Consider the following 12,325-nt stretch of genomic DNA (forward strand, 5'->3'; position numbering starts at 1 on the left):
TGAAACATTTGAGTATGAGATCCACATGCGCAACCCTTTATTGTTTTCATCATACTCGATCCATGCATTTGCTGAAGTCATTGCTTTTGAGTTCCACTCTAAGGGTCCCCAAGTTCCCAACTTGCTTCGAAACAACATTGTTTAGGTTTGTTGTTGGGACTCGTAGACAACCTTTTATCGTTGTTGACTTTGGAGTCGTCCGTGTCAATTTTAGTGTCAATGTTGCCACTAAAACTGATATTGGAAAAAAAAAAAATCAAAATCTTCCATTTAAAACCTAATAAATCTAATGGTATTAAAATAGTTTTCCATAGTGGGAGACCTATAAAAATCTCCCACGCTAGCCTCCACTCAAGTTCATATTCAAAATAAACATTGCTTATGGTTTCATCCAAATTTGCAAGAAGAATAGCTCCCATTTGGGCATTAACAACTTTTTTTTCCTTTTTTCTCCCTTCATTATTTTCGTTCTAATCCGTCGAATCATAATAATCTCAACTTCCTTGTTTAGCTCATTTTGCTTAACAACAATCATAACCATTTTTTTTTGGTAAACTATGTTTTCAAATTCTTATTTGTTTATACAATCAATGACATTAGATAATTGATGGAAAAAAAAACTACAAAAAAATCTACTTAAATCACCAAATTATTTGTAAATCACCAAATCGATAAAAAAAAAATGAAATTTACCTAAATCGATTTTTTTAAAATTACATATTTTTGCAATTTGGTTTGATTTTCGGATGTTATTATGAAAAACTGAACCATACTACGTATGATAATTAATTATTTTTATTATCATAATTAATAATAAGTATTAAATAATTTATTATTTTTTCTTTACTTTATAATATATATTTTACTTTCATATGTAAAAAAAATAATATACTAATATTGTTAAAAAATAATATTAAATATCAAATAATACACAAATTATTATTATGTTAAAAAAATTTGATAATAACATTTTAAATTAATGCTAAATAGAAGTGAAATTAATAATTTTTTTAATTAAAATATGTTAAATAAAATTAAATAAAAATAAAATTTATTTTAAAATAATATACCATATATAATAATTATGTAAGTTTAGTTAATAAATTTAAATGATAATAATAAATTAAAAAAATAAAAAATTCATGAAATCAAACCCAACAAAATAGTAAAAGATTAATTTGATTTGTTTTAAATTTAATGTTATATTTAAATGAAACCAAACTAAATCATATTTTTATTTTATGTTTAATTCGAATAATTTTTATTTAAAAATTAAACAAAATCACATCCCCAGTACTCATACTTATCTTATCAGCTAATACCGTTATTTGACAGTGAATATTAAAACTCAAATATTGAAATATTTAAATTACTAAAACCAAAAACACCCTATTCTGTAGGCACGAAAAGGTTTTTAAAGCTTTTAAAGTAATTAGTATAAAAAGTTTAATAAGCTTACTAAAATAATTTGATTGGCTTTTATGATAGTTTTTTTAAAAAGTCTTTCAAAAATAATTTATAATTAATCAACAACGTAAAACTAATATATATATATACCGATAACTTATGAAAATTACACTCAATAAATACACAAATCTGACATGTATCTTTAATCTTTAACATTACTAAATTATACAGTAACAATCCAATAGGGTTAACTCCAGTGGCGGTGTGTTGTGGTTGTTGGTTGGTTGGGTAACATAATCGCAGCGAAAATGGGGAGGGGTTGGTGGTGGAAAGTGGCGGTGTTGGGGGTGCTAGTGGCGGTGGTTTGGAGAGGGTGGCAGGGCGGTGGATTTGACAAGGAGGCAGCGTTCAGTTTTGTTCGAGAATGGTCGGAGAAGTTAGGGATTTGGGCGATCCCGCTCTACTTGTCGCTCCACACCGTCTCCATCGCTCTCTGTTTGCCCTCTGCGATCTTCTTCGAAACCACCGCCCCTCTCCTCTTCGGTTTCTTACCTTCCGTCTTCTGTGTCTTCTCCGCCAAAATCCTCGCTGCGTCACTCTCCTTCTCCATCGGCAGGTTTACTCTCTCTTCTTCACTCATTCGCGTGTTTTCACTTTAGGGTAATTGATTCGTTACGTGAAATTACTACTGTTTGTTTGATGGTTGACTTGGCTTTCAGCATGCCTGTAGTTTGTTAATGGTCAATTCCTCATAAAGGAGCGATTAATTGATAGTTGATTTTGGCGTAGGAGCACTAGGTTTGGATGATCTAACTAAAATTCATAATATCTGTTATTTTCTGGTGTGGTACCTTTGTTGAAATTGAAGCTCAATTCTCTTTTTGATCAGTTGCCTAAATTTTCAATTTACGGAAACAAATTGGTTGGTTAGAACAATTTGGAGATGACAGCTTGCTTGATTTGTCCAGCGATCAGAGGGGATTAGGGTTTCTCCTCTGTTGTTAGTTCTCAAGATTTTAAATTGTGGTTGCGATTTTGTCGAGTTTCTTGATGTTGTGGGAAATTACGGATAAATGCGGCCATAATTACATTGCAAACATCCAAAGACTTGATGTTGTGTCGGAAATCGTGGTCGTGGACCATTTTTTAGAACCTTGGTCCTCCTCCATCTTGTTTATAAAGAAAGCTCAGAGTAACCTAATTGGAATTTTAATTTCCTTTTGTAACGAAATTCATAAAGGAACTTAATTGGAAAAGGAGTGCCTTGAAATTTATGAACGTTGTCTATTTGGTGTTTTCTTGTTCATGTTAGGCTTTATGCCTTTTCGTGGGCATCTCTTGTACAAATATTCTTAAGCCATTGTAGGCTGTTTTTGTTTTTAGCTTTTTGTTTGCTTTGCAGATGTTATATTCCTCTCTTTGATCTTTTTGATTATTTTTAGCTTTGCATTTTAATAAACTTTTCCTCTTTTATAAATGAGTCAAAATAATTAGAGAAATGCTAACAACACATTTTCTAACTCACCCTTTTCTATGCACATTTTTATTATTGATTGAAATTATCTGGAAATCACAAAATTGTGGGTCCTACTCCTATTTCATATTTTATGAAACTCATTCAAGATTTTGTAATTTTCTTTAAATTTTAACCAATAGTAATAGCAGAGGATATGTTATAAAGAGGATGGTGGTACTTGTTAGCACTCCTCAAATAATTAGACATTTCCTAACTTTCTTTCATGACTCATGTTAAGGAATAGTAACTTGTACTTTTTTTTCTTCCATGGATTTTGTAAATATATTTTTTAATTTCATAATACAAATTTTGAATTGGGCCGGGTTAGAAATTTGATTAGTTAGTAGGAGCTCGCGTGTTCAAATGCCGGTGCTGTCATTGTACCAAAACAATTGTGATTTTTCTTGAAACCGTGAGTTTTTGTTTACATAGCTTGTGTCCTCAGGCACAGTTAGGTGGACCTAATTTTTATCAATGGGAATGGGAAGAATAATATATCGTCTGATTCAAGTTGGTCTTAAATCGTGTTGAGTTTGTATTTATAGCTTTATCAGAATAGAAATTCAAGAAAACCATTGTCATTTTAGTTTTTGTCTCTTTGACTTTACTGCTGATTGCCGAAAAGAGCTGCTAGTGTATATATAATAAATGCTAATTCATATGGGATTTGGTGAATTGAGGCATGTGTGCGAACACCATTCTAGTTTAACTTATCTAGTAAGTGAAACAAGGATGTCCTTTGTGTCAATGACGAGAAATTATCATATGGTGTAGGACAATTGTATTTTCCGTGACACTAATTGAGTGATATTTTAACTCTTTGCCGCAAATTGTAATAATTTATTGTTAATGAGGTGTTGTCTATTTGATTAGATGTGCTATGCCTACATGTAAATTATCGGGTGATTCTCTTTGCTTGTCTGTGCTGAATTTTGGGTTCTTTCAGGCTGGTATTCAGGAGTTCAAGCTCAGCAATGGAGTGGGCCCAAAGAAACAAATACTTTCATTTAATCTCTAGAGGAGTTGAGCGAGATGGTTGGAAATTTGTTCTTCTTGCCCGCTTCTCACCTGTGCCCTCTTATGTTATTAACTATACCTTAGCGGCTACTGATGTTAGGTTCCTTTTGGATTTTCTTCTTCCTACTGCTATTGGATGTCTCCCCATGATTTTGCAAAATACATCTATTGGAAGCCTTGCTGGTGCTGCTGTTGCTACAGCCTCTGGCTCTAAGAAATCTCAAATTTGGTCCTACATTTTTCCCGTAGTTGGTATTTTGTCTAGTGTAGTTATTTCTTTGAGAATTAAAAAGTATTCAACCCAAGTTTCAGTATCTGAAATCGCCCCCAAGCAAAACTAACACTGATGATTCGTGACACACCTTATATGGTAGTGAAGAGCCGGGGGGTACCTTCGAAAAGGTCAAGAGTCATATTTTGCGGAGTTAGTATTATTAACACTATACACATATTACTATAAATGTTTTTGTTGTGACTTGATCACCGTGTTGTATGGTAGCTGTACTTCAGTTCAGTTATTTAAACTTTGGTTGGGATTTTTTTGTTCAATTTATATTTGAAACCTTTTTCACTAGATAAAGTAGTGGAACGTGCGCATTAATTCTTGGCAAAATTGGTCACGAACTGAGCTGGGGTGTTAGGTAGTAAGTGTGAGAGGTTGGTGGTCCCACGTGAACCTTTTTCCGTACTAAAAACTCAGACCAAAGATCCAGCGGTACAATTGTGAATTGGAGTAGGAGGAATGTGTTGTGATATTATCAGTATACGACGCGTTTAGCATTATAAAATGCCACAAACATGGGTCTGGGTGGTGAATAGTGAATACAATACAAGACTATGCTGCATTTTTTTGCAATTATTAGGAGTACTGCAAATAATTAATTAACGTGAATTTGGACAGAATGGTATTTATACTCATAAAATTACTATCTTACTGTGTAGAATATGGAGTGAGTTGTACGCTAGCAGTAGGAGAATAAATAATGTTGGATATTAATGATTCCTGTTGCATAGCGTAAATGCGCGTAACAGGTGGCTGCATTGACATTTAAGGGGAACTACCCGTCCCATCCGTCATTATCATGGATGGGACTTAATAAAGCTTGATAGTAGTATGTGAAAGTGCAGGCACAACACCTTCAAAATTCTACGGTGCCGACAACAAAAAGGGTGCACCCCAAAGAAATCAATCACTACTATCGAGCAAAACTGCACATGCTGCACCTGTACTAAGTATTAATTAAGTTTTACTGCATGCGCTTAAGTTTATAACCAGTGAGACCCTCTCTGTGACATATGAATGCAATGGAAGATTGAACAAACAACCAAAACACACCTCGTCGCGCTTTCTTTCAACACAGCTTATTGCGTGTTCATGCCCACATGCTACCGAGGATAACTTTTAGTTAAATAGTAAATTTAGTATTTTTATTTGTTTTAGATTTTGAATTTGTTTTTTTTATAATTTAATTTATAAATTTAGTATTGGATGTTGATATCGTAACTTGTTAATGTTAACCGTCATATATCGTTTTTTATGACTAAAAATATGAAATGTGACGGTTAATGTTAACAAATTTTAGTCAACATTCAATTTTGGGGTTAAGAACTAAAATAATGAGATTGTAAAAAATTGGAGGAGTAAATTCATGAATTAAATTATAAAAGGATCAAAATTAAAATCTGAGGCAAATAGAGGATTAAATTTGCAATTAAGCTTAACTTTTATTGGTATATAGGAGATATAACATAAGTTTGATGGTTCAGAAAAAAAAATCTGAGTTTAATTTTCTTGTATGATAAAAACTAACATTCTAATAAACCCGATTAAAATAAACGCACACAAAATCACAAATTGTTCACAACAAAAGTGGCTGTAATAGTATAACACTATAACTTGATTGAAGTACCACGCACAAAACACCCGTCTTGGGAGGAAAGCTGAAAGCGCTTTCTGTGAGCTCAACTGTATTGAAGATTTCTAATGTATTATTATTTTTAGAGAAACCTACACTATAAGGCCTCAATGGTGTGGTCTTAGAAATGTATCAAGTCCAATTTATTTTACCGCCTTATACCCATCTTCCCACCTGACTTTTGTTTTTGTGTGAAAGTCCTATTTTACCTCTCTCTTCACACCTCCCCCACTCTCCAGCATCTTCAACAAATATTGCTCTTCCTTGTCCTCCATTACCTTCCCATTGCTTCTTCTCTCTTGGTGTTCTGTTTGCTATTTTTATTTTTACACATGTCATCGATTTGATAAAAAGTAATTTTTGTTATCAAGATGTGCAACAAGAACTGGTTTTCACTTAGTATATTGACAAAGTATTTTCAAGATTTTGATAGGATATACAGGGATTTGAATCCTGTAATCCCATATGTGTATCCTGCAAATAGCAGGAGGCCCAAAATGAAGAAATGGAAGCCTCCAGTCCGAGCCCACTAAGTGACCGGGCCTTTAGTTTTGTATGTTGACAGCATGGAGGCCCATCGAACCGAGGCAGTTAGAGATTTTGAGCAAAGGAAAATAGAGTAGAGAAGGAGTGTGTGCAGATGAAGTGAGCAATTAGGTTGTTGATCGAGTGAAGAAAGAATCGGAGGAGGAGTGTAATAACAAAAAATGCTGCAACCCCGCGCATTCCGTCCCTACATACCCATATCTTCCTCCACCAGCGCCCCTTCCTTCTCCTCCCCAAACCCTAACGACTCCGTTACTTCGCCGTCGCTTCACGGCCATGCCAACAACGCCACCACCTCTTCCAGATCCCTCAAGAACCCTACCTCCTTCTGCCACAACTACCGTATCGCCATCGCCCTGGTCCCCTCCGCCCTCTTCCTCCTCGACCTCGGCGGCACCACCGTGGTCGCCACCCTGGTGGTGGGCCTCATGATCTCCTACATCCTTGACTCCCTCAACCTGAAGCCCGCCGCCTTCTTCGCCGTGTGGTTCTCCCTCATCTTCTCCCAGCTCGCTTTCTTCCTCTCCGCCTCCCCCTCCCTCTTCTCCGCCTTCAACTCCTCCCTTGCCGTCGCCGTCCTCGCCTCCTTCCTCTGCGCCCACACCACCTTCCTCCTCGGCGTCTGGTCCTCCCTGAACTTCAAGTGGCTCCTCCTCGAAAACCCTTCCATCGCCGTCTCCCTCGAGCGCCTCCTCTTCGCCTGCCTCCCCATCTCTGCCTCCGCCCTCTTCGCCTGGGCCTCCATCGCCGCCGTGGGCATCACCAACGCCGCCTACTACCTCGCCGCCTTCAACTGCTGCTTCTACTTGCTCTTCTCCGTCCCCCGTGTTTCCTCCTTCAAGGCCAAACACGAGGCACGCTACCACGGCGGCGAGGCCCCCCGTGACAGCTTCATCCTGGGCCCACTCGAGAGCTGCCTCCACACTCTCAACCTTCTCTTCGTCCCTCTCTTGTTCCACATCGCCTCTCATTACTCCCTCGTTCTCTCTTCCCCTGCTTCCTTCTGCGACCTTCTCCTTCTCTTCTTCGTCCCTTTCCTCTTTCAGCTTTATGCTTCCACCCGAGGGGCGCTCTGGTGGATCACCACCAACCCCGACCAGCTCCACAGCATCCGCGTTGTCAACGGCGCCGTTGCCCTGGTGTTTGTCGTCGTTGCATTGGAGGTCAGGGTCGTCTTCCATTCCTTTGGGAGGTACATTCAGGTTCCCCCGCCACTCAATTATGTTCTTGTCACTCTCACCATGCTTGGAGGGGCTTCTGCTGCTGCCGCTTATGCCATGGGTATGGTTTTTGATGCCCTCAGCTCTGTTGCCTTCACTACTTCCGCTATTGTGGTCAGTGCTGCTGGAGCAGTTGTTGTGGGCTTTCCCTTGCTGGTAAGCATTTTAACGCTGCTCTGCTGGTTCTTTTGGACCCTTATATCTGTTCTGTTTCCGAATCTTGTAGGATTAGCTATTTGAATGGTAATGCTTTAGTTTTTATTTTATTATAGATAGATTATAGATGATGCTCTCTGTTCTGTTGTGAAAATTGTTGCACTCTCTTTCTTTCTTCTTTGGAAAAATAGAAGGAGAATTCATCAAGAAAGGGAATACGAGTTAAAGTTGGATCATGATTATAGTCTAAAATCTATGACATTGAAGAACTAAACTAAACACTTGGGTGGGATTACTTGTGAACTTACAAGTAATTGTCATGTATGTGTATTTCCCGAATGTTGCAAGCTTCTGCTGGAATGTGGTTGTTGGACTGGGCAGAGGCAAAATACTGTTCTACCCTAAAATTTACCCAACCACTCGGCTAAATGACAACATCTATCATTCACCCACCCAAAACTGAACATGCTCTGAACATTCTCCATTCAAACCCTGGTTTGGCTTTAGGTTCTAACTCAACCCCACAAAACCAGCTTGCAAGGTGAGGACTGCCAAGCCTTATAAGGAACACATTGACTATATCTCTAGTCAATGTGAGGTCTTATTGCTCCTGTCTGGCACTGGACATCAGGAGCATAGACAAATTCGGGTAGCCCAATAACAACACCCTCTCATGCCTAGGAATATACATTCAAAGCCTAAACAAATATAGGTGACTCAATAACAGATCTAGGATAGACTCTAATATCATCTTAGAATTCGGATCTTGGATCTAACTCAACCCCATCTAATCGACTTATAAGGTGAGGACTGCCTAAGCCTTGTGGGACTACATTGACCATATCTCTAGTTGATCATGTGAGATATCAACAATGATACTATTGATATAATTTATAATTTTGTATAGTAATTTTAAACTAGTATGTTTAATGTTAATGCAAACTTCAGTTTTATTTATTTGTTATTATCTGTATTAAGCTTAACATATTGAATCATGTATACTTTAATTTTTGAAACTTTTTTAATTGTATCTGTTGTCTTTAGTATAATGGTCACTCTATGTTTCACTATACTGCTGTAGTGTTTTTTAGGATGGAGGCTGACCCACAGTTAACTACCCTTGTCATCATATTAAATGTGGAAACTGGAAAATACCGTTTAATATGCTAAAATTCATATTGCTTCATGAAACAACTGGTTGGTTAACTGCATGGCGTTCTTCTTAAAAATTCAGTTCTTGGTGTGCCGACTTCTTTTGGTGGATGATGATGATATTGCTTATGTTTGCGATTTAAATATTTTAATTTCATTAACCCTTTTAGTTTTTCTCTCTATTACTGAGATATTTTCAACCTTTGATTTGCAGTTCCTCCCTCTGCCTGCAGTTGCTGGCTTTTATTTGGCTCGTTTTTTTGAAAAGAAGAGTCTAATATCGTACTTTGCTTTTGTTATTCTTGGAAGTTTGATGGTTACATGGTTTGTTCTGCACAATTTCTGGGATTTAAATATTTGGATGGCAGGCATGTCCCTTAAATCTTTTTGTAAACTCATAATAGCAAATTCTGTCCTGGCTATGGCTATTCCTGGTTTAGCTCTTCTACCTTTAAAGCTGAACTTTTTATCTGAGGCTGGTCTGATAAGCCATGCATTGCTCTTATGCTACATTGAGAACCGATTTTTCAATTACTCTAGCATTTACTATTATGGATTTGAGGATGAGGTGATGTATCCTAGCTATATGGTTGTGATGACAACTTTATTGGGTTTGGCTTTGGTGAGAAGGCTATCTGTAGATCATCGAATTGGAGGAAAAGCAGTTTGGATTTTGACTTGCCTCTTTTCTTCAAAGCTGGCCATGTTGTTTATTTCATCAAAGTCCGTTGTATGGGTTTCAGCAGTTCTCTTGTTGGCTGTTTCTCCTCCATTGCTTCTTTACAGGTAATTGTGACAATCTTTGGAATTTGCCAGTTTGGAGGGATCCTACCTAACCTATATTTTGCCTCTAGACTTTATTGTCAACCTTATTATAATTCTTGTTGTTGGATTTTGTAGGGATAGATCCAAAACAACTTCTAGGATGAAACCATGGCAAGGTTATGCACATGCCTGTGTAGTTGCCTTGTCTGTATGGTTTTGCCGTGAAACAATTTTTGAAGCCCTCCAGTGGTGGAATGGAAGGTCTCCTTCAGATGGTTTAATTTTGGGTTTCTGCATACTGTTGACTGGATTGGCTTGTGTTCCAATTGTTGCTATTCATTTCTCTCATATTTTGGTATGCATATATATATATATATACTATCCTGTGTTTTTCATTGTTTATTTTGGGAGTGGGGATCATACGATATCCATTGCAAACTTTTGGTAGTCACTTGATTCATAACCAATTAGACATCATTTATGGTCAAAGTAATCAATCTTGTCTTCCTATTTAATCTGTTGTTAAATATTGATTGTAAGCCTTTTTATCTTCTCTCTGCAGTCTGCCAAAAGATGTTTAGTGCTGGTAGTGGCAACTGGTCTACTTTTTATTTTGATGCAGCCACCTCTTCCTGTGTCATTGTCTTACCGGTCAGACCTAATCAAGACTGCCCGTCACTCTGCAGATGATATCTCCATTTATGGCTATATAGCTGGCAAGCCTACCTGGCCTTCTTGGCTTCTTATTATTGCAATTTTGCTGACTCTGGCATCAGTTACATCTATTATACCCATTAAATACATTGTTGAATTGCGGACATTTTACTCCATTGCTATGGGGGTTGCCCTTGGTATCTACATTGCTGCTGAATACTTTCTCTGGGCTGGCATTCTGCATGTTCTCATTGTTGTCTCTATGGTTTGTGCCTCTGTTTTTGTTGTCTTCACTCATCTACCATCTGCTACAAGCACAAAGCTTTTGCCCTGGGTATTTGCTCTACTTGTAGCTCTCTTTCCTGTTACTTATCTTTTGGAGGGCCAGCTGAGAATTAAAAATATTCTTGAAGATAGTGAGATAGGAAATTTGGGTGAGGAGGAGAAGAAGCTTACAACATTGCTGGCAATAGAGGGTGCCCGGACATCCCTTCTTGGTCTATATGCAGCAATCTTCATGCTTATAGCCTTGGAGATAAAGTATAAACTTGCTTCAATTTTGCGGGAGAAGGTTATTGATTCAGGTGGAATTAGGCAAAATCATTCCAGTCAAAGTGCATCTGCTAGTTTCCTGCCAAGAATGAGGTTTATGCAGCATCGTCGGGCTACTACAGCACCCTCCTTTACAGTTAAGAGGATGGCTGCTGATGGAGCCTGGATGCCTGCTGTTGGCAACGTTGCCACAGTAATGTGCTTTGCTATATGTCTAGTCCTGAATGTTAACCTTACTGGTGGCTCAAACCGCTCCATATTTTTCCTGGCTCCTATTCTGCTGCTGCTTAACCAAGATTCGGATTTTGTTGCTGGTTTTGGGGACAAACATAGATATTTTCCAGTGACTGTAATCATCTCGGCCTACTTTGTTATAACTGCCCTCTACAGCATATGGGAAGATGTTTGGCAAGGAAATAGTGGATGGGGTCTTCAAATCGGTGGGCCAGACTGGATTTTTGTGGTGAAGAATTTGGCCCTCCTCATTCTTACCTTCCCCAGTCATATACTTTTCAACAGGTACGTGTGGAGCCATACCAAGCAGAGTGACTCACCCCCGTGGATAACTTTGCCTCTTAATCTGCTTCCTATTGCATGTACAGATGTACTCAAGATTAAGATCTTGGGTATATTGGGAGTTATATATTCCCTGGCCCAATATCTAATTACTAGGCAACAATATATCTCTGGTCTAAAGTACATCTAAAAGATCATATATACTGTACGATATGTTTGTCAATTTAGGTATTCATGCACGTGCTTGTCTTGCCTAAATTTGTATGAGGAATATGGTGAAATGCATTTTTGTTATTACCTTTAACCCATCCGTATAAATTTAAGTCAATCTTTCTTGATGAGTTAATGGTTTGGCTATTTATTTCTGTGTGTAGTTTGACTCTTGTGACGTGCCTGAAGCTTTTGTTGAAGTCGATAGAATTGATATGCAATAACTAGCAAATTACGATTTACCATGTTCTTGCTATCGTATAATATGTAGTCATGAATAAACGTTGGCTTAGCAAGTCATTATTGACAATTCAATATGGTTGCGGTTTACGTTGATTGAACAGCCAAAAGTTATGATTGTGCATTATATTCACAAGGCGAAGGTGCTTGATTTGAGTATTTCTTTTAGTTGAACTAACTTTTAACCAGCTTTTTAAGTACCTTACCAAACATACTCTTAGCCAGAAATAGATCTGCCATTTCCTTTATCCTTGTATTTCCCGACTCCAGTTTCTCTCCATTAACTGGAAGCTCCAATAGGAGAGAAAAAGACTCAAGGGGGTGTGTGGGTTCCACCAATTACTGGAGAGGATTTATTTCCGTATTTCACACCGATCATCCTCAATTTCTTAGATATTTGTTTTACCTTGAGTGTCTAAAGTATCTTATAACTGATAGTTTTAAGAGTTTTTTTTAGG

General features: G+C 37.6%; 2 protein-coding genes across 2 annotated transcripts; both read left to right on the forward strand.

Annotated features, from left to right (window-relative positions):
- The first annotated feature begins 1,580 nt into the window (after positions 1 to 1,580).
- LOC100813943 (uncharacterized) lies at positions 1,581 to 4,464 on the forward strand. Its single transcript, XM_003552691.5, has 2 exons — positions 1,581 to 2,023; positions 3,870 to 4,464. Exons 1-2 carry the CDS (start codon positions 1,716 to 1,718, stop codon positions 4,279 to 4,281), a joined length of 720 nt encoding a protein of 239 aa, XP_003552739.1. The 5' UTR covers positions 1,581 to 1,715; the 3' UTR covers positions 4,282 to 4,464.
- A 1,989-nt stretch (positions 4,465 to 6,453) lies between these two features.
- Positions 6,454 to 11,721, forward strand: LOC100819962 (uncharacterized). Its single transcript, XM_006603006.4, has 4 exons — positions 6,454 to 7,778; positions 9,145 to 9,716; positions 9,831 to 10,050; positions 10,258 to 11,721. Exons 1-4 carry the CDS (start codon positions 6,564 to 6,566, stop codon positions 11,605 to 11,607), a joined length of 3,357 nt encoding a protein of 1,118 aa, XP_006603069.1. The 5' UTR covers positions 6,454 to 6,563; the 3' UTR covers positions 11,608 to 11,721.
- The last annotated feature ends 604 nt before the right edge of the window (positions 11,722 to 12,325 follow it).

Source organism: Glycine max, chromosome 18 (assembly GCF_000004515.6).
Source record: "Glycine max cultivar Williams 82 chromosome 18, Glycine_max_v4.0, whole genome shotgun sequence".
Taxonomy (NCBI): domain Eukaryota; kingdom Viridiplantae; phylum Streptophyta; class Magnoliopsida; order Fabales; family Fabaceae; genus Glycine; species Glycine max.

Coding starts and splice junctions, on each gene's coding strand:
- LOC100813943 (XM_003552691.5), top strand. CDS start 1,716: ATGGGGAGGGGTTGGTGGTGGAAAGTGGCGGTGTTGGGGGTGCTAGTG. Junction 2,024..3,869: donor CTCTCCTTCTCCATCGGCAG/GTTTACTCTCTC, acceptor GGGTTCTTTCAG/GCTGGTATTCAGGAGTTCAA.
- LOC100819962 (XM_006603006.4), top strand. CDS start 6,564: ATGCTGCAACCCCGCGCATTCCGTCCCTACATACCCATATCTTCCTCC. Junction 7,779..9,144: donor TTGTGGGCTTTCCCTTGCTG/GTAAGCATTTTA, acceptor TTTGATTTGCAG/TTCCTCCCTCTGCCTGCAGT. Junction 10,051..10,257: donor TTCATTTCTCTCATATTTTG/GTATGCATATAT, acceptor TTCTCTCTGCAG/TCTGCCAAAAGATGTTTAGT.